Source organism: Cebus imitator, unplaced genomic scaffold, assembly GCF_001604975.1.
Source record: "Cebus imitator isolate Cc_AM_T3 unplaced genomic scaffold, Cebus_imitator-1.0 Scaffold499, whole genome shotgun sequence".
Lineage (NCBI taxonomy): Eukaryota > Metazoa > Chordata > Mammalia > Primates > Cebidae > Cebus > Cebus imitator.
This window is the reverse complement of record NW_016107814.1, coordinates 130,116-152,071: the sequence shown is the minus strand read 5'-3', so window position 1 is coordinate 152,071 and position 21,956 is coordinate 130,116. Positions and strand designations below refer to the sequence as shown.

General features: G+C 37.4%; 1 protein-coding gene across 1 annotated transcript in view; it reads left to right on the top strand.

Moving 5' to 3' along the window:
* TTC39B (tetratricopeptide repeat domain 39B) overlaps positions 1–20,125 on the top strand; it is a 142,782-nt gene extending 122,657 nt beyond the window's left edge. Inside the window, 10 exon segments of the mRNA XM_017513677.2 lie at positions 688–796; positions 1,546–1,613; positions 1,705–1,764; positions 3,189–3,350; positions 4,290–4,381; positions 5,915–6,041; positions 8,605–8,713; positions 13,153–13,270; positions 15,873–15,989; positions 18,945–20,125. Coding sequence (XP_017369166.1) covers positions 688–796; positions 1,546–1,613; positions 1,705–1,764; positions 3,189–3,350; positions 4,290–4,381; positions 5,915–6,041; positions 8,605–8,713; positions 13,153–13,270; positions 15,873–15,989; positions 18,945–19,035 — 1,053 coding nt within the window. The 3' untranslated portion in view covers positions 19,036–20,125.
* The last annotated feature ends 1,831 nt before the right edge of the window (positions 20,126–21,956 follow it).

The following is a 21,956-nucleotide window of genomic DNA, read 5'->3' as shown; positions in this document are numbered from 1 at the left end:
CGTCTCTACTAAAAATACAAAAAAATTAGCTGGGCATGGTGGCGCGTGCCTGTAATCCCAGCTACTCAGGAGGCTGAGGCAGGAGAATTGCCTGAACCCAGGAGGCGGAGGTTGTGGTGAGCCAGGATCGCGCCATTGCACTCCACCCTGGGTAACATGAGTGAAACTCCGTCTCAAAAAAAAAAATTAGCTGGGCTTGGTGGTACACACCTGTAGTCACAGGTACTTGGGAGGCTGAGGTGGGAGGATCACCTGAGTCTGGAGAGGTAGGGTATGCAATGAACCCTGATTGTGCCACTATACTCCAGCCTGGACAGCAGAGCAAGACTCTGTCTCAAAAAAAAAATAAATAAAGTTTCTAAATAGAAAGTCAAATACCACATGTTTTCACTTATAAATGGGAGCTAAACAATGATACACATGGACATAAAGAGTGGAATAATAGACACTGGAGGCGACCAAAGGTGGGAGGGGTAGGGGAAGAGGGGGTTGAAAAATTGCCTTTTGGGTATACTGTTCACCCTTGGGATGGGGGGTACACTAAAAGCCCAGACTTCATCACAGTGTAGTATACGCTTGTAAGAAATCTGCACTTGTAACCCTTGAAATATATAAAAATGTTTGAAAAGTTTCTGAATATGACTTTCCAGTCATATTTTCTTTCTAAAATGTATTTAATTCCCATAGGAGCTGGGCCTCCTGCACTTACGGGAAGGTGCTTCAGGAAGAAGCATGAGGTCTGTATTGTGCTGCTTAACCATCCTCGCTTTTCACACCTACGTCTCCTTAATACTCGGTAAGATCTGGGTGAGATTGTTTCATTGAACGTTGATGATCTTGGCCAGGCATGGAGGGTTACACCTGTAATCCCAGCTACTTGGGAGGCTGAGGTGGAAGGATCACTTGAACCCAGGAGTTTGAGGCTACAGTGAGCTATGGTCACGTCACTGCACTCCAGCCTGGGCGACAGAGCAATCTCCTGTCTCCAGATTAAAAAACGAAACAAAACAAAAAGTTGATTAATCTGAGTATGTAAAAATTTAGAAAGATCAGCAAGAGCTAGTAGTTTATGTCTGTATACTTTTTTTTTTTTAAATAAAGTTAGAAAATAGTGTCCTTTGTCTTCGTGACATTTAGCAGAGGGAGTAGGTAGTTTCCTTCATTAAATAATTTTCATCTGTTCTCAGCTAAAATTTCTGTGTTAAGATGATCTATTTTATCATATATTAGATTTATTTTCTTTGCAAAAAATGAAATTTTTGCTAAATAAGTTATTATTGCCATTAGAACCAGAAATTCCAGTTAGGAATCTGAGAGAGCCACCTGCATTCTTAAGAATTAGTGTGTCCTAGAGCTTTCTTAAACTAAAGTTATAGGTGAGACCGGTCTTTATTTTATTCCCTAGATATAAACATGATAAAATAATAGTTTTCATCTTTTCCATGAGTAGGTCTTTATTTACTATATGTTAATGAAATTTGGAGAGTTGGTTATAAATATCCCCATGTCTTATGAAGACTGAGGCTTTTCCTGTTAAATTTCTAGGTACAGGAGAAGTGAATATTGCCGAAGCAGAGCGTCTCCTGGCACCCTTCCTCCAGGAGTTTCCAAATGTATGCTTAGTATTTCAAAATGTATGTTTCATCCATAATTAATCAGCCAGTGTTGACTGTTGAATGGTGTGTTTTCTTCTTTGCTCTGCAGGGCTCACTCATGTTGTTTTATCATGCCCGAATAGAGTTGCTGAAAGGGAATCTTGAAGAGGTAATTTATTAGGTGGGAGTTGTTTGGGGGAGTTGTCTGTATGGTGGAATTGCGTCCTACTCATCCAACAAAAGTAAACTTAGCTCTATGGACTAGACAAAAATAAAGAAAAAAATATATAAGTAAAAAGCCAAAACTTTAAAGTGTATATACATTCTGTTATATAAAATCTGTGCAGTGGATTACTGAATGTAGCCTACATTTCTACACAGAATACATTAAGTACTTTAGGGTAGTATATACCAAATAATAAGCTCAGAGATTTTCAAGAAACTGTGACTGTTATCAATTTCTGTATTATACACTGACTTTGGAATCTAGCCCCTGCATGAGATGCAAGTCTACTTACTACATGTGGGCTCCTTATCAAAGGAAATTGTTTTCCAATTCTCTCAAAAAAGGAAGCATCGGAGTCAGAAGTAGAAAAGTAAGGAGCCATTTATATATATACCTTCACAAACAATTTTTTCCACACAAATGGGATCAAACATGTATTTTTCTGTGATTTGTGTTTTTCTGTTTACAATACGTCTTGGATCTCTTTCCAGGTCAGTATACCTAAATGTCTCCCATTCTTTTTGGTGGTTGGGTTTCATTTCATGGGATGGATATACTATACCTATTGAAGTGGTCTGCTGTTCATAGGCATTTGGCCACTACAAACTGTTGTAAACATAATTGTATGTATATTTCTGTGCATAGGTCTGTTTATAGATGGCAGATTATGATTAGTAGAATTCCTGGACCAAAAGGTGCTGGTATTTTTATAAATCCAGCCAAATTGCCCTCCTCACTTAAGATCGTTCCAATGTAAACTCCAGTGAAGGTATAAAAATATTTGTTTCCAGTGCTCTTTGCCAGCTCAGGACATTATGTGATGACTTAGAATCGAATTTTTAAGTTTATATTGCCTAGTTTACAAATTTCTCCACATGTATATCTGTCATATTTTTTTTCTGATTTGCCTATTTACATTTTTGCCAATTTCCTGTTGCATTTTCTTTTTCTTACAGAATTTTATTAAGTTGTTGAATGATAAAAGGGTTAATCTTTTGCCAGTTATGTAGATAGTGACATCTTCTTCCTGTCTGTTGCCTGTAACTTTGCTCATGGTGTTTTGTTGTGTGGAAGTTGTAACTTTATTATCAGTCTTTCCTTTAATGACTTTTACATTTGATATCTTCCTTGGAATGGAACTTCCCCATTCCCACATTATAAAGTGTCAAGGCCTCCTCATAAAATTAAAGAAAGAGGCAGAACTTAACTGAACCATTGCCTGTAAGGAAAAAATACATATAGTTATTGAGAGGTTTAATGAGTGATAATTTTGTCCTTTTTGTACTGACAGTTTTATGCATTTTTCATTAGGCTATTATCTCATTGTCTAATATCTGGATAATCAACTTTATGCAATTGATTTACAGGCACAAGAAGTATTTCAAAAATGTGTTTCAGTTCAAGAAGAATGGAAACAGATTCACCATCTCTGCTACTGGGAGCTAATGTGGATTAATGTTTTCCAACAAGACTGGATGCAGGCTTATTACTATTCAGATCTGCTTTGCAAAGAGAGTAAATGGTCCAAGGTAAAGGGCAGTACTTTCATTAGTGTCTTCTGTTTGCTAATATGTGGCCAGAATGATTTTCTTTTAGGACTGTTTGTTCAATAGTATGATCCCACAGTGTTTTCTCAATTTAGAGATACATGAAAGGAGGAAATTTGCCCTAAGTACCTACCATTTATTGGTACTGTCCTCAGCATTACATTATTTAAAAGCCATCCACAGTTCTTTTTAGGGCCAAACACAGTGGCCCACGCCTGTAATCCCAGCCCTTTGGGAGGCTAAGGCAGGAAGATCACTTGAGGCAGTTTTATACTAGCCAGGGCAACACAGTGTGATTTTATCTCTACGAGAAGTAAAACCATTAACCAGGCATGGTGGTGTGTGTCTATAGTCCCATCTATGTGGGAGGCTGAGGCAGGAGGATAGCTGGAGTCTAAGCATTTGAGGCTGTAGTGAGCTATGATCACACCACTGCACTGCAGCCTGGTGGCAGAGCGAGACCTTGTCTCAAACAAAAACAAAAAGTTAGCCGGGCGCGGTGGCTCAAGCCTGTAATCCCAGCACTTTGGGAGGCCGAGGCGGGTGGATCACGAGGTCAAGAGATCGATACCATCCTGGTCAACATGGTGAAACCCCGTCTCTACTAAAACTACAAAACATTAGCTGGGCATGGTGGCGCGTGCCTGTAATCCCAGCTACTCAGGAGGCTGAGGCAGGAGAATTGCCTGAACCCAAGAGGTGGAGGTTGCGGTGAGCCGAGATCGGGCCATTGCACTCCAGCCTGGGTAACAAGAGCGAAACTCTGTCTCCAAAAAAAAAAAAAAAAGATTTCATTTCCTCTGATTTCTTTAATGCCTCTTAATACTATACCTGGAAGACTTGTAGGTGATTCCTGATTTGAAAGGTAGAAACGTCATGTACCTAGGGATGTTCTGTAATAAGCTCCTTCTTTTTCCCAAGGCAACTTATGTGTTCTTGAAAGCTGCAATTTTAAGCATGGTTCCAGAGGAGGATGTGGCAGCAACTAATGAGAACGTTGTAACTTTATTCAGGTATTCGAGACACTATTTCTATTAACAAAGGCCCTGAGGGTATAAAGGGGTGAAACTCCATCTTTACTAAAAAATATAAAAAATTAGCTGGGCACGTGGTGGCATGTGCTTGTAGTCCCAGCTACTTGGGAGGCTTAGGTGGGAGGACTGGTTGAGCCTGAAAGGTGGAGGTTGCACTGAGCTCAGATAACACCACTGCGCTGCAGCCTGGGTGACAGACAGAGTGAGACCTTGTCTCCAAAAAAAAGACCATGTATACTAACTAGCATCAGCATCAACATTAGTAGAAGCCATGGTATGGTAAATGTCACCTTTTACTGTAAAGTTCATTTTCTTATTTCACAGAAACAATTAATGGGAGTATTAAGATACACTAAAATCTTTTCAATCTCCTTCTGTTTCTTCCACTGCAGATTAAGTTTTCTCCATATCAAAACAATTTTTGTGAAAGATGTAATCATTTTATTATCAGGAGAAAGCTTTGAGGTGCTCTTTCATAGCTTCTAGGTTGCTGGGATAATGAGAGTTCTAAAATGAATGGTCTCTTCATAAAGATGCTGTTACCTTTAAACTACAAGGGTTCCTGTCTGAGACATGGTTCTGACCCCTTCCTCCTGACCCCCACCTCACATTTCCACCACCTTTTCCACTGATGGTAAATGAACATAAATGATGGGACACTCTAGTTTAAAGCCCATAACTCTATATTATGCCTAGAAGTAACCTAACAGAAGCTTGCCTCATATTGAAGGCATATTATTTCATGTTACTTTTTCTTTTAGTCATGCAATTGAGTATTTCCTTGAATTCTTTCTCAGCAACTTGTTTGATGCATTCATAAAATTATGTATAAGAAAGTATTCCTGGGAACATGTAGTCTCCCCATCCTACTCTCATTTTTACCTGCTTGTGAATTTTGTAATTGGAATTCTTTAGAATTTTGAAAAGAAGTTTGTATACATGGTACATGTCCTAAGCTGATTATTTCCCAAACCACCTGTGCTTAGGAAACATTTTCTTAAATTATACATTAATTAATGGCTATCTTTTGAGCCATATTGTTTTTGTAATACCTGCAAATAGGAATAGGAGATATACCAGTGTACCCTCTTCGCTCTCCCTGAGCGTCCACAACATAAGTAAATACTTTGGACTCTTTCCTGCTTACTCCTAGAAATCGCCAATTTCATACCTAGATTTCCTGGAGTATGTTTGATTTAAGACATTAGCTAAGTTGACTGGAAAAAAATATGTGTCAATCAGTGGTTCTCGATCTGAGTGTGTCTCAGAATGACCTGGAGGGCTTATCAAAATCCAGATTTCTTGGCCCCAGCCCTGGAGTTGCTGATTCAGTAGGTCTAGAGTAGAGCCTGAAAAATGGCATTTCACACAGCTTCCCAGGTGATGCTGCTGCTGCTGCTGCTGCTGCTGCTGGTGGTGTTGGTCTGTGATGTTCATTGTGAAAATCACAGGTGTAAATAATGTATGTGTTGCCATGATCTTTCTCTGGGGCTGGGCTGGGGCTCTTCACAGACAGGTGGAGAGCTTGAAACAGAGAATTGCTGGGAAATCTCTCCCTACTGAGAAGTTTGCTGTGAGGAAGGCTCGCCGTTACTCCGCTTCCTTGCCTGCACCTGTGAAGCTCGTCCTACCTGCCCTGGTATCTGGTTTTATTTTATTTACTTTTCATGTACTAGAAATAAATTATCTACTCACAGCAGCAGGGAGCATGGGAGCATATCTAAATTTGGTTATGAAGTTTAGCTCAATTAAAAATCATTGTAAGGCTGGGTGCGGTGGCTCATGCCTGTGTTCTCAGCACTTTGAGAGGCCAAGGTGGATGGATCACAAGGTCAGGATTTCAAGACCAGCCTGACCAACATGGTGAAATCCCGTCTCTACCAAAAATAAAAAAATTAGCTGTGTGTGGTGGCAGGTGCCTGTAATCCCTACTTGGGAGGCTGAGGCAGGAGTATAGCTTGAATCCAGGAGATGGAGGTTACAGTGAGCCAAGATCACGCCACTGCACTCTAGCCTGGGCAACAAGAGCAAAACTCCATCTCAAAAAAAAAAAAAAGAAATACTGAATATATCAAGTTACTGTGACTCTTCTGGTACTTTAGTTTTTGTATAGATAGCACAGGAAAGCTGTTCAGTGTAAGCTGATGCTGCGGTCCTCCCCTCTGGTGTTTCCTGAGGGTTTTTTGTTTTTGTTTATTTTTAAAAATTCAGAGTTTATTTCATTATTTCTCTTTGACAGTTATTTAGGTTTTTCTGGTTTTTACAATTAAAAACTAAAATGAATATCCTCTTTTTGTACATGTGCATTTAATTCTCTGAGAAGAGGTGTTTTTTTTAATGGAATTCCTAGTTGAAGGGAATATATACATTTGCTATGTTGGTAGATATTGTCAAATTTCCCTCCAAGAAAAGCTCTGCCAATTTCAATAAGTACTGACGGTGTTTTACCATTTTAATTTGCATTTCCCTGTTGATGTGGTGGAGCATCTTTTCATGTGTTTGTTCATTTTTATTTATTCTTGTGTGAATTGTTGTTTATATTCTTCCCTAATTTTTCATTGGATTGTTTACTGTTTTCTTAATGACTAATGAGAGCCCTTTATACATAGAAATAAAGAACAATGCAGCCCCTCCCTGACAGGGGTCAGACAGGAGTTAGCCTGAGCCTAGCACCTAGGTCCATGTGTTTCCTACCTAATGTAACCTCAGAGAACTTCAGCATCAGATAGCGTCCTTCTGTGACTGTGATGGAGCAAGATAAAAATATGACCACTCTGTAATCGTGTCTGAGCACAAATAGAAATTACACAAGATTTGTGTAAATCACACAACCAAACATCCCCCTCTTCCAGCTTACATGAGAGCCTGCTGCTGCTTTACCAATGATCACTGTAGCTCCATGCCTGATTCATTTTTATTAAGTGATTTGTACTGGGAAGGTTTTCTGTCTCACAGAAGTCTACTGACAATTTTCTAGAATATTGTTGTCTTTCTTTGTCTAGTACTTAGATACAAGTATGTATGTAACTGTGTCCTGCTTTGACTATTAAGAATCTTAGGGAAGGTTAACTCACTACACTTCTTTCTCCGTGTCTGTGGGTACAGAATATATAGGAAATTGGCTTGAAATGTTGATACTGGGATTTTTTTTTTTCGTACCTAGGAATTTTGCCAAAAGCCTGTTTTTCATTAAGTCTCAGATGTGGACTTGCCTCCTTCTGATAAAAAGATTCCATCAATAAAAATAATTTTTAAAAGGTCATCATCATCATCAGTTTAAAAAATATTCTGTTCTTGAATTGAGCTCTTATTCTTTTAGCAAGAAGAAATTTTTACATGTAAAATTGAAGGTAGAGTGTCCTGATCTTAGTTTTTCAGTGTAAGGTAACGATACCTTTGTTTCCATTCTCCCTGAGTGTTTCATCCTCATTTCCACTACTTCCTGGTAATAGGCTTTTCAAGTGATATTTTATCATCTTAAAATTTATTTCCATGAAGATACTAATTACTCTGCTTATTTCATACCCTTCAAAATATGAACTACGCTATCAGGAACATTAGAAAAATATTTTCAAGCGAAAGCACGTTTGCTTTTGATCCAAAAAAATTCTCATCTGGTAGCCCATTAAATATAATCTGCAATGAGAAATCATTAGTTTACATTTTAGGATCTGTCATTCAGCCATATGGCTTTTAAACGAATACGTTTTCTGCATATTGGATTGCATTACTGGACTGTCACATGTTTCTAATGGTATAAAAGATCCTAAGCCCAGTAAAATATTCCAATGTTTATATCCAGTGATATTCTTGGAAACATTTTATGTAAACGACTGGCAGACATTTAAAAATATTTTTCTTTACTTAAAAGTAATAAAAGTTTACATTAAACAGAATTATTCGTAGTATCAGTTTAAAATGTTTATTTCTGTAAGTGTATCCTATTACCTTCCAAAAGAATTAAATGCTTGTAGATATTTAATAAATATTTGCTATATGTATGAATAAATTAAAATTTCAGTGAAAACACATATACTGAATTACTGCACAGTATAAAAGGCAAAAGCAAAGGAAAATGATCTGTAAATATTGTCTTGAGATTCCTAGAAACCAAGGCAAAACATGTGAACATCGTTTTGGGATCATAAAGGACATTGAATAACCTCGTATAACTGCAAATCGTTTCCATTTTTTCTCATTAGGAAATGATGTATGTCTGGAATGGTTTTTCAGTAGTGAGCAAAAGGAAAGACCTTTCTGAAAATCTGTTGGTAACTGTCGAAAAAGCTGAGGCAGCTTTACAAAATCAAAGTAAGTATGCAAAGTAAGCACCAAGGAGTCTTTGTCTCTGCTCCGTGACCACTCTCCTGTCTTTTCCCTGTGCACATCTGCCTGTATTAATTTGTGTACATCATAAGGACAAAGAACTTGAGCTGCAGGGGTCTGGGTGATTGCAGTCCAGATGCAGGGAGGAATCATACATGCTGCAACTACATGAGCCTTGGAAACATCTTGCTAAGGGAGAAAAGCCAGCCTTAAAAGAGCATACATTGTATGATTCCATTAAAAGTGATACTCAGAATAGACAAATCTATAAAGACAGACAGTAGATGAGTGGTTGCCTAGGGATGGAGGTTGGAAGTTAGGGATTATGATGGGGAGGGAGGTGATGAAAATGTTCCACAGTTGACTGTGGTGATGGCTGTACAACTCTGTAAATATGCTAAAAACCATTGAATGGTACATTCCCAATGGGTGGATTGTATGTTATGTGACTGTATCTTAAAACTGTGACAGAAAGATGAATGGAGGAAGCCCAGCATTGGAGTTTTGGAGCAGCACAAGGAAATACCCACTTCCCTCTGGGTTGAGTTTGCTGTGACTCTTTTTTTTCCTTTCTCTTTTCTGTTTTTCTTTTCTTTTCTTTTCTTTTTTTTTTTAGATAGAGTCTTACTCTTTCACCCAGGCTGCAGTACAGTGGCATGATCTTGGCTTATTGTTACCTCCACCTCCTGGGTTCAAGCAATTCTCTTGCCTTAGCCTCCTGAGTAGCTGTGATTACAGGCACACACCACCACGCCTGGCTAATTTTTGTATTTTTAGTAGTGACAGGGTTTCACCATGTTGGTCAGGCTGGTCTCTGAACTCCTGACCTCAAATAATCCACCTGCCTCGGCCTCCCAAAGTGCTAGGATTACAGGCATGAGCCACCGCGCCTGGCCTGCTGTGACTCTATGCCTCCTTATTGCTGTCTAACAGTTAGTGTGTTTCTGCAGACCCAGGGAATAGTTTTTAAGGTAAAATATTATCACAGTTTATTCTAACCACTATGTTCGGCTGTGCTAGAGGCCACACTTCAGTTGACTGGGAGCAGCTGATATGGTAAGAGGAGAACCGTGTGGTCTGGGCTTACAGTCCCAGCTCTGCAGCCGTCAGACTCTGGGTGACCCTTCTGTTTTCTTGGGAAGTGGGAGGAATGTTGGACCAGATGCTATCCAGCGTTGTTGCCTTGCCCTGACATTTTTTGATTCTGTATTTTTAATGGGGGTAAACAATGCCATAAGTGATAGCCTTTGTTGTATTTATTTTCAGTGCCAAATCACTTAGGTATTATCTCAAGATAAATGGTCTTGTCTTTTGTAATATTCTAACCACAGAAGTAGAGTGAAAACTTCTGTGATGATAAACATGGTAAAGGGCATAGAAATTCAGGAATGGCGGGGGGAAATTATAACAGTTAACTAATTTTTCTTAACTGGGAAAAGATGGGCACTCCAGGAGCCCAGCCACTGTCTATTTGAGCAAGCTCTTCACTTCCCCCAACCCCCTATTTATTCCCTCCACTGGTGGAGGACAAAATTAGAGGGGAAATATATTTTATCAGACTATGCAAATAAAATACAGTGGAAATTTAGAAAACCAAGTTGCTCTCTTCCACCCATTCCTTTTTCTCTTAATGACATGCTGAGATGATAGGCTTTCGAGATATTTAAGCAGGCAGTGGGGAGCTGAGACAGACAAAGACAGTCATGTCATACTTACTCACAGTTTTGGCTTTGTGTGTCTTCTCTCTGGATGAAAGAATTAGTTTATTTTCTGAAGATCACCTTTGCCAGATATTGCATGTGACACTTATGATGACCTCTTCTAGGACTCATTTTCTGCAAGAAGATTATCTCCTGCTCTCCTCCCCACGTCAAACTGTTTGGACAGCTTAGTAATTAAGCACCTGTCCTTCAGAGCAGGGAAGAAAAGTCCATAATTGGAAAATGGAGAGAAGTTGTAAACTTGAGGTTACATCATCTTCCACCCCATCCCCTGCCCCATTATTGGAAATTGGATGTGCATTTGCCTCCCCTAGCTTTGCAAGTGTGTCTGAAGTAAAAGATGGTAGAGGATACAACTGATCTTCTACTCTGCAATGCTCTGGCCATAGTTATTAAATGCTGGTCACTGATACAAAAGATAGAGCTTTGAAGACAGCACAGAAGTTGGTGACATCCCTGGAGTCAGCATTTGGTATTAATTCCGATAGTGTTTCATTTGAAATCTAACTAAATTCAACATGTAGCCAGAAGTTCCACTTTGACTAATTTGTTTAATAAAATTATATAGCAAACATTAAGAGAGTTATGTAAAAGGGAAAGTGATGCTGACTTTATGACTTTTTACTTTCTATATTTATTTTCAGATTGTTCTCTTGGGGGTGTTTCAGCTAGCTTCTAAAAATTTCAACATAGATACTTTTTGTAGTTTGGGCTTCAAACTTCCCTGTTTCTCAGCCTATCCACTATAAAAGTTCAGCAGATCTTTTGTTATAAAATTGTACTATGGCAGCTTTATCATGTAATTTTCTTTGAATGTAAAATGGAAACATATTACATGTGTGTTGTGTGTTATGTTCATTTATGAACACATTCATGAGGTTGAAAATCATGACAAAGCATTTATACTTTAACAGAAAACAATCATCTGATAGATAATGGTCTGGAATTTGAGGAAATAACGATTTTGCTATCTGAGATTTTTGGAGAAATACAGCATTTTTGAACCTACTTGCCATATGCCTAACTCAAGTTTGACATAGAAGTTACATGTGGCTTTACTGGTATTTTAACTTCCCATGATGTTGTCTCTTCCTCAACAAAATCATCATTCATTGAGCACCAGAATGTTGTGATAACATAAACTGTCGATACAATGCTACAGAAAACTCAGTAGAATGTACAAAAATGATACTAAAAGGTAGCATCCAATATGGACCTTTGGTTTTGGTTCTAGGTCCTAAAATATATTACTTCTTTAATGTCTATTTTAACATCCGTGATTAAAAGCAATGGATAGAATTTTATTTTGGTAGAAAGATGATTCTAAATAAATTATAGAAAAGATAATTTGTTATTGATACCTGTGATTTTTCTGGGTGAGTGACCTATCAGGGCATGAAAGTTAGAGGTGAATATTCAGTTTTTAACCCTAGAAGTAAAGTGAGTTAATCTCCATAGACAAGTGGTTTACCATCTCAGCTGCCAGCGCGTGTGAATGATGATTTTTGAGCTTTGTGCTGAAAGCAGGATTTCAATAGGAGGAACTCCCAGAGCCTCGTGCTTTCCCTTTACTGCCATCTTCTCTACTGTCACAGCCTGAAATGTGAAATTACCAGTCTGTCTTGGAATGACTTTGTACTTGCCTATAACTTGCAAAAAAATTTCAGAAGTGTAAACGTGGAATGGCTACCTTTGTCAGATAGATGTCACACATAATATGGTTCCTTCTGTTTAACACACATTTGCCTTCGGCTGTAGAAAGCAGAGAGCATTTTCAAAAGTGAAAAGTGCAAGAAAATCCTTGACATTTTCCTCAAACAGAAGTTTGTGGAGATTTTAGGTGCCTTTCATGCACTTCAGAACCGTTTTGTCTTATGGTATAATTTCCCCCAAAAAGAACACAACCTGAGAGAATTGATAAGTTGTAAACATAATGATCTGGAGAGGGTATTCTACTTCCTGAATTTTTAATAGGGATAAGGCCATCTGCTTCTCCATATGGAAGCGTTATCCTCTCCTGTATTGAAGCCAACACCGAAGCCAGACAACAGGAGGAAGCAGCCTTCTTGTTCCCCATGGCTTTACCTTTTATAGAATTTATAAAGTTCTTACTTTATTTAGAGTTCAGATTTCTGGTTGTTGTATCTAAGGTCACAAAGCTCAGAGTGTGGCCACCTGAAGAATATTTTAAGGTGGATAGAGTGAACTCCTTAATCAAATGATGTTCTTATATAGTAAATTCAGCATATAGGAATGTATGTGTGTATCAGATGGGGTCTTGTTCTTTCACCCAGGCTGCAGTGCAGTGGTGCCGTCATAGCTCACTGCAGCCTCGAACTGATGGGCTCAAGTGATCTTCCTGCCTCAAGCTCTGACAGCTGGGACTACAGGCGTGTCCCATCATGCTCAGTAATTAAAAAAAAAATTTTGTATAGAGACAGGGTCTCACTGTATTGTCCAGGCTGGTCATGAACTCCTGGGCTCAAGTGATCCTCCCACCTTGACCTCCCAAAGCACTGGGATTATAGGTGTGAGCCACTGTGCTCAGTTCTTTTCATTTAAAATGATTTCATTGTATTTTATTTAGTAAGGCATAACAAACGCTAAAAATATTTTCCTTATTTTTAAATGATCCCTCTGAAACTTTGTTCTTTCTCTTAAGATCTTAAAAAGTATTTTTCTTTGTATGTTTTTTGTTTTAAGATTTTAACAGCTTCTCTGTGGATGATGAGTGCTTAGTGAAGTTACTGAAAGGATGTTGCCTCAAGAACTTACAGCGGCCCTTGCAAGCTGAACTATGTTACAATCACATTTTGGAAAGGTAAAACCAAACAATAAAACCAACCTGAGTGCAAATTGTGGTTTCTGGGGAATTGCTGTGAGAAAGTGATGCAAAATGCTTTTCTCTCTTACTGCTGAACTTTTACTTGGTGCTACAAGAAAGAGAATCCAGTAGTGTTTTTTGTTGTTGTTCCTCATGAACAAAATTATGGTCTAGGTGTAACATGGCTTTATGCATTTCTAGTTGGTGTTTAAAGATGACTGACTCACAAAAACTATATTTAAAGCTGAACTAACAGATGTCTAGCCAAGCTCTGGCAGCAGCATACTGAACCTCTGCTACTCATTAATTTTTAAAAATGTTTTAATATATTTCTTTAGTTTTTGTTTTCTTTCTTTCTTTTCTTTTCTTTTTTTTTTTTTTAAGGAGATGGGGGACTTTTCTTGTTGCCCAGACTGGAGCGCAGTAGTACAATCATGGCTCACTGCAGCCTGGAACTCCTGGGCTCAAGAGATACTCACACCTCAGCCTCTTGAGTAGCTGGGACTACAGGTGTGCGCCACCATACCTGGCTTCTGATACTAATTTAATTCTTGCGTTTGTTTCTTCATTCATTTATTCCACGGATCTTTGACCACCCACTGTATGCCAGAGACTGTACTGGATTCTAGGGATTCAGAGCTGAGTAAACAGAGTTGCCATCACCATGGTAATAATTTGGCAGGAAAGAGTGGCATGTAACTGTCTGTCTTTTGGCAAAGGGCAGTTCTTTTGTATATAATTGAGTTTTGTTTTGGTTTTATTTCCTCCCAGTGGCATTGATGATGATGTCCTGCTCTATTACTAACCACAGAGTTGAATCAAGGTTCTGATGCCTGGCCCTTTTCTCTGTATCACAAATGGAGTATCTACAGGGGCCAGACAAGTAACCTTACTTATTCAGGCTGGCTGAGTGGTGGCAGGAATAGGATTGGTAGGCTCTGTAGGTTAGGCTGTTTTCTCTGAAGTGTACAGCCACTTCTCAGCTCTATTTGATTATTGCTGTACACCGTGTGGCCCCAATAGCAATAATCCCTACCGTTTTTCATGAAAAGCCTAGAATCTGGATTTTATATAAAATCTGATTTTAAAATATTGGCTCAAATTTTTTGAAAATGTTGTACAAGCCAAAATGATCACAGCTGTAGACTGCTGGTGGACATCCTGTGCTATGTATCATGTGCCCTTCCATTCATGGCCACCCGATCCCCTTCTTCCTGACAGTACTAATGGGAATGTAGGTGGAGTGGTGCCCCTATAAGAATAAAATGTCTATTTCCCAAATGTCCCGTCTTTAGTAATATTCTGTTAATTAGTTAATGAACTATCCATGGAGTTCTATTTTATTAGTGTTTCTATAAGGATTAAAAGGATGAACAAAAGAATGACCCATTGTGCTGTTTTTTGTGTGTGAATCTCATAGTGAATTGTTTGCTCATGGGCTTTATAATTTTGGATTGTGAACTCACCTTCAGTGGAGTTTTATCTTGAGGTTCCTATGAGACTATGTTGAAGAAGAGTTGTTCTACAGTGATTTTGCATTTTATTTCTGCCATGGGCCAATTTCATGTTAATTTCATTGCTTACTTCTTGGATCATTTAGACAATGTAAATTTGAATTGCACATTCAATGTTGGCAGGCCTATTGGTTATTAATTTCCTAAGGAATTCTTTTTTCTTCCCATCAAAAATGCTGGCCAAGGAGACAACTGTCTTTGTCTTCCTCCTTTACCAGTGGGTGGGTTTGTTCTAATTTGCCTTTCTCTTAAGGAATAGTCCTGTAAGGATTCCAGCTTTAAATAGAGGTCTTATTTTCAGCTCCATGCTTTCTGTATGCCCAAGACCTCCTCTCCTGAATGGACATTAGGATACAAAGCCCTTATTCAGATGGAGGCAGACCACAGGGCTCATTCAGCATCATCCCACATATGTAGAGTTTTGCTTTTTCAATTCTAGCTGTTTTTGGCACTTGAGGGTTTTTCCATACTTTCTGGTGAGCCAAGCTATGCATTTGGAATGGTGTTAGTTATATATATGTGTGCGCATATATATATATATATATATTTATTTATTTATTTATTTATTTATTATTTATTTATTTATTTATTTTTTTGGTGCTTCTAGGTGTTTTGTAACCAGAGAATTCTCATAATGGTGCTGAAAACAGAAGTGTTGACCATTTCTTTATTGGCCTTTTAAAGCATTATAAGACTTCAAAATACAAAGGGAATTGAACCTTAGTTTAAAAATAATGCAACTTTGTTATTTCTAAATGGAGTCATTTTCTGAACACATTCTTGTTCAGAAAGATGACCTTGCTATTTCTAGGGTTAATCTTTAAAGATCTGTATGCACTGATTTACTTAAGGGGCAGCAGTCAACCATCAGTGCTGGGTTTATATTAAGAAATAAAAGATTAGTATATGAAAGGCACATTATTTCTTGCCATAGTTTAATGAGTTCCATAACTATACAATGGCCACTTTTCTGTGATAGACTTAGTGCTGCACATATTTTCTGAGGAATGGGAATCATATATATTTAGAAAAATATATATTTCTTGTTCTATTAAGATTTACTTGCCTTTCCGTTGCCCTTTCAGTGAAAAGCTACTGAAGTATGACCACTACCTAGTGCCATTCACTCTGTTTGAATTGGCATTTTTATATAAAAGCCAAGGGGAAATTGACAAGGCCATAAAGTTCCTAGAAACTGCAAGGTAAGTGTTGAAGGCAGCTTTTCCTTGATTGTTATAGAGTCAGAAATGTCAATGCTGCTATAACAACAGCAGTAATATTATATACTTAAAAATTAATAAATTAATGTCAAATTAGTAATCATGCTACTTTTGCTAACTTCTGATTGATTTATACTCATGGCTTTTGCTGTAATTGTGCTGTTTCCAAAACCCTCTTACTGTCTCATTCTGTGACTATTTACAGACGTGATTATGGGCATCTATCTGAAATACTTCTAACTTATTCTATATCAGGGGTTGGCCAGCTTTTTGTGGAAATGGCTAGATAGTAAGTATTTTTAGCTTTATACCATAAGGCCTCCATTCCAACTACTCCATTTTATCAAAAGAAGTCATAGAAGGTAATATGTAAATAAATGGGTGTGCTTTATTTGGCCCTTGGAGCCTGGGTTGCTAGCCTTCGAGGTATTCAGCCATGTCTATTATTTTGTTGAAGAGCCATTGATCTTGTGAAGGTTGCAGATCTTACCCAGACTCCTTTTTTTTGTTTTTTCTGTTTATTTTGGCAGTTTCAAAATATTTTTATCATTCTGATAGACAATAGCTTTTAGACCCATGATCATGGATCACTTAGGTAAGGCAAAAACCCTGTGGCCTGTTTGCCTCCAATACTTCCTGTAGTAGAGAAAGAATGCCAGAGTAGCTCTAGGTCATAAATCACTATTTATGAGTGATTTAGAGTAGCTCTAGGTCATAAATAGTGATTTGTTCATTTATTCAAATTCAGCAATTATTCACTGAGCACTTATTATGTGTCAGAAACTAGCGAAGGCTTTAGAGAGACAACTATAAGCAGGCAGTGTTTCTGCTCTTAGCCAGAGGGAGATATTAAATAAACAAGAAAAATATCAGTGGTATGTGTTTTGCTGAGATTTATAATATGATGCATGGTGCCTGGATGTTACTTCATGTTAGATTGAAATATTTCCTTGAGGAAGTGATATTGTAGCTGAGATTTACATAAGTAAAGCCAGTCTTGAGATCAATCATCAGAAGTCGACCAACTAACTAGGTAGGGAACATTCCTGGCAGAAGTCATAGTGAACATCTGCATTGAGGAGGTTGAGCCACTGGGTCAATGATGTTGCTTTTTGCTGTGCTGGGGAATACCTAGAAGAGCATGTTTGGGGAGAGAAGGAAACATACTTCTGTTGAGACTATGATTCTCTGAGATGGCTATTAGGTACTCATATTAGGTAGATGGCAAGTTGGCATTCATACTTGGCACGGAGTTCAGCGGTAAGGTCAGGGCTGAATGTAGAGATTTCAGTCAACAGCACAGAGATAGTGATATTTAAAGCAATGGCACATGATGAAGTCATTTTGCGAATGTGCTATAGCTAGAGAAAGAGGTCTAGTACAGTGTCTGGTACTGTATATGGCATCTTCTTAGGCATTCAATGATAAGATTAAGAAGATTAAGAGCATTAAGAAGACATCTAGGAAAGCCAACCAAATAGTGCTTCAAAAAGAAGAGTGTGGTTAGTTATGAGGGCAGCAGCTGAGAGGTCACACAGGGTAAGACTAGAGAAGTGGCTGCTGAATTGGGCAGCATGAGGATCACTGGTGAACCTTGACAAGTGAGGTTACAAATGAAATGGAGGTAGCTACTTTAGGCCACACTTTTAGGATGTTTGCTGTGAATAGAACATTGTAATGGGGCAAAAGCTTTACGGGCATGGTAGAGCCAAGAAGGGCTTCCTTCAAATATTTATATATAGGTGATATGACAGCAAGTTGCTTTTAAAGTCAGTTTGTTGGGAGCATGACCAATATTTTATGTGTTGCATAGAGATATCTTCAAATCCAGCTATTGGAAAATTATGGATTATAAATACTTCTGTTCCAAATATTCATTATTTGAATACACAATGTGCAATAAGGCAACTTTATAATGACAAAAATAAAAGACCTGTAACTCACTGCTAAAAAGCAATGAAAAGCCTCCACTAACTCAAGACAACACTGATGATTCAAACATAAAGATACTTCCCAGTAATTCCAAGACTGTAGTCTGTAATTTCCCTTCATGTATTAGGAGCTTTGCAAAGTTCCCCAGATTGGTGGGCAGACATTTAGGAAAATACTCAATTCCATCCTTTGGTAAACTCCAGTAAGATGTTGATTTTAGTTTATGAATAATACATTTTATTAACCCTTATCATCATTACCACTGAGTAGCCCTTACACCTGTTCAAAATGAAGGGCTATAGAAGTGTCACTGTAAAGAAAGCGATTCTAGCTCACCCATGGACCAAGGAAGTATGTAAAAGTATTCCATTTTTCTGATTCTTAACAATTCTAGTAAAGGAAGGTCAACATAAATTCTCTTAAGCAGGTTTTAAATAATCTTTGGATTTCTGTGGCCCCTTTTAAAGACATTGACCTAATTATTATGTAATTATTGGCCAAACCATTGATATTTGCATGTGAGAATTGGAATAAGTAATTTTGATGTCATTAGGTAATTCTGCTGCCTTTGCTGCAGTTGTTTCATTTGGGTTTCTTGAGTGATTGATCTGTGTGATCATGCTCACCATGTTTATACGCCCCTACCTTAGAATTTTTCAATTTAAAAAAGGAAATCTAATTATTTAGGACTAGTTCACAAAATTTGTACAGCCCTCTTCACAACTTTCTTGCTGTGCTTATGAATGGTTTGGTAATTAAGCAGAACCTTGCTACTCAAAGTATGACCTTTAGATGACCACCAGGAATCTTATAGAAATGCAGATTATTGCAGTTCTCCCAAAGATCCCCCCAACAGAACCAGAATCTGCTTTTTACTAAGATCTACTCTTATGTGTATTAAAGTTTGAAAGCAAATAAGCAGATCGGAGAGAAGAATGGGAGGGTGGTGGTACCCTGGTATATAAAGACATTTTGACTGTACAATTTTATTATTATTGTTTTTAGGAACAACTACAAAGATTACTCCTTGGAGTCCAGACTACACTTCAGAATTCAGGCAGCTCTTCACCTCTGGAGAAAACCTTCCTCAGATTGATCAGAACTTGAAGGATAGAATTTTCCCTCAATTAGCATCAGCATCTGCTATAGAATAAACCTTATATTAAAGTTGAAACGTGATCTTGTGAATAAGAACAAAAAAAATGTTATTGTTAATATTTTCTATCATCTGAGAGGTTTACTGTTGGTCTACACAATTTTTTTTTCCTATGGAATGGCATTCTATATTATCTAGAAAATTCTTATATTTTGCCTCCCCCAAAATAATTTCATATTAGATTTGAATTGGGGTAAAGAAGCCTTTTAAAAGACTTGCAAATGCAATAGTCTAATTAGATTATTTATTTTTTTAATGTGGAAATTAATATTGTTTAGCAACTAGCTTACAAGTTGAGCCAATTATAGAATTGTTGGGTAGTTAAACTTCAGAGATATTTTGTTGCCTAGTACTTAAATTTCAGAAGGTAGATAAGTATCACATTTAAAATAGTTTAACAATGACCTTCAAAAGACTTGTGAAAAAGACAGTCTGAGAACATGAACACAGATGGGCTATAAAGTACTTCATAGGTTGAAAAGACCTGCATCTATAAAGGATGATGCAGTATTCAGTTCCTGGTTTTTTACTCTTCATTTGAATAAATGGTGGTGACATTTTGGAGAGACTGGGTTTAAATGTACTTAAGTCTATTATAATAACAAAATTCAAAACCTCCTGTGTATTTAAAGGGAAGAAAGTATCATATTTTAGGAATTTTTCTTAACCTTAGCAATGAGAACCTAAAATACATATATAGGTTATTTTTCTTATAGGTAGTAAAATTCCTGCTGCTTTAAATGATATGTAAAATATCAGTAATTTTTACACTTAAGATGTTGGCAAGACCTAATTTTCTAATCTCTCTAGCACTGTGATGTCTCCTTGTAGATATCTGGACCTCACTTAGTTCTTGGGAAACAGATTCAGGGCATGGAGCAGAAGAGAGCTTGACACCCCATATGGTCCTTGTTCTGCTCCTCTATTAGCAGTTAGTGAGGTGACCTTTAGCGAGTCCACTGTGCCCTGTGTGTCACCATATTTTCTTCTGTGAAATCTAAATTAAAGAACAGATGACTTTCAAGATCTCTTTCAGTTTTATAACTGTGAGTCTATGTAATAGGTATTTATTTTCAACAAAGAACTTTATAATGTTGAATGCAAACCATTCCCACTTGGAGTGTTTTATATTTCAGTCATCACCATTGCCCCTCATCCCCCACATGTGTGTGTTGTGGCCAAGGACCAGGTTGCATCCAGAGTGAGGAAAGGCAATTTATGAGCTGATGAATCTGGGCCTTGTCTTATTTCTGTTTCTATTTGGAAGAATAACTTGTCGCGGAAGCCTCTGCAGTTTAACAGAAGGAGCCACCTATTGGGAGTCAGGAGTTCATTTCTGTGGGCTAATAGTTCTGTGACACGGAGTTAGTAGCTCAGCTTTTCGGGGGCTCAGTTGCCCCAGTGTGGATAGCAGTGTGGTATTTGGTACTTGTGAGGGTTCAATTAGATAAAGCATATGATAGCTTTTTGTAAACTGTAAAAGGCTATACAAAAGTATGAGTTATTGTAATAATTATGGTTTATACGCATGGATTACAGTATCAACATATGAGTAGTGGCTGATACTGTGGTCTGTGTTGTAAAATGAAAGAAGCATAGAAATTCAAATACCTTTCAGTATATTCATGTGTTTGATGTTGACAGTAGCCCAGGTTATATGAACTTGCTCCCGTCGTTCCCTGCCACGTGGACCTGTATCAAGAAATGTGTGGCTTCTTTTCCTTAAAGTACTGATTATTGACCAACACTGAGGATATATATCCAATGAAAGATGATTAATAGAACTCAAGTCGGAGTACCACCCCTTCGATACTATGGCAGTAGATATCAATGTGTTATTAATAGTATAACTTTAGGTACAGACAAAATAGAAAATAAAATTAACTGTCATTATAATTAGTAGTAGAAAACATTAAAAATTATTTGTGTATAGCTTTGGAAAAAAGTTTATGAAGTTCTTAGAAGAGCTTTGGTAACATTATTTTTGGAAGCATACACCCACATTGTGACTGTGGGTACGCTGGGCATTCTTACTTTGTTACTGTGAGAAGCTGCAAGCCAGTAAAAAAATTGTCTTTTGGGTATAAAATGAAACAATATTAAGCTTAGAGTGGCCATTTTAATTTTAACTCCACATTACTAAACAAATATAAAAGAAATTCATCTCCATATAAAAATCTTTTATCATTTATATTTTATTTTATTTTTATATCCTATTCTTTGTATAGTTACCTGATACCATGGACAGTATATCCAGTGGATCTTTTAGTACTACTATAATATCAAAATGCTACAAATATTTATGTTTCCTGCTATGTTCAAAATATTGTAGTAGCACCAACTTCTTGTGGCATCAGCTAATACTGCATTTTGGAGTTATTAGGGTGCTCTGTGAAGAATGAATACTAAAGTGACAGTTTGATCTAGTTTTTTGAGGGACATTTATGATGGGGTTGGGTTGCCATTGTGTCTTGACAGTGCAATTCACGTAGTTCCTGGCGTAATTGGCTTTTTTTTTTTTTTTTTTTTTTTTTTTTTTTTTTTTTTTTTTTTTTTTTTTTTTTTTTTTTTTTTTTTTGTTTTTTTTTTTTTTTTTTTTTTTTTTTTTCCTAATGGAGAGTCAGCGTTCTGAATGGTGCTATATAAATTTAAGTAAGTATATAAATTTAAGTGCTTTGTATATTAAGTGCTATATATATTTAAGTAACTATATAAATTTAAGTGCTTCAAAGGGATGATGACAAGGCAGACATGATTTCCCCTTGACAATGAATGAAAGGTGAACTGCATCAGCTCTTATCTGAACATATATTTTAATGTTTTCTATGCCCTTTGATAAAAGAAGTTTCCAAGTTATATAG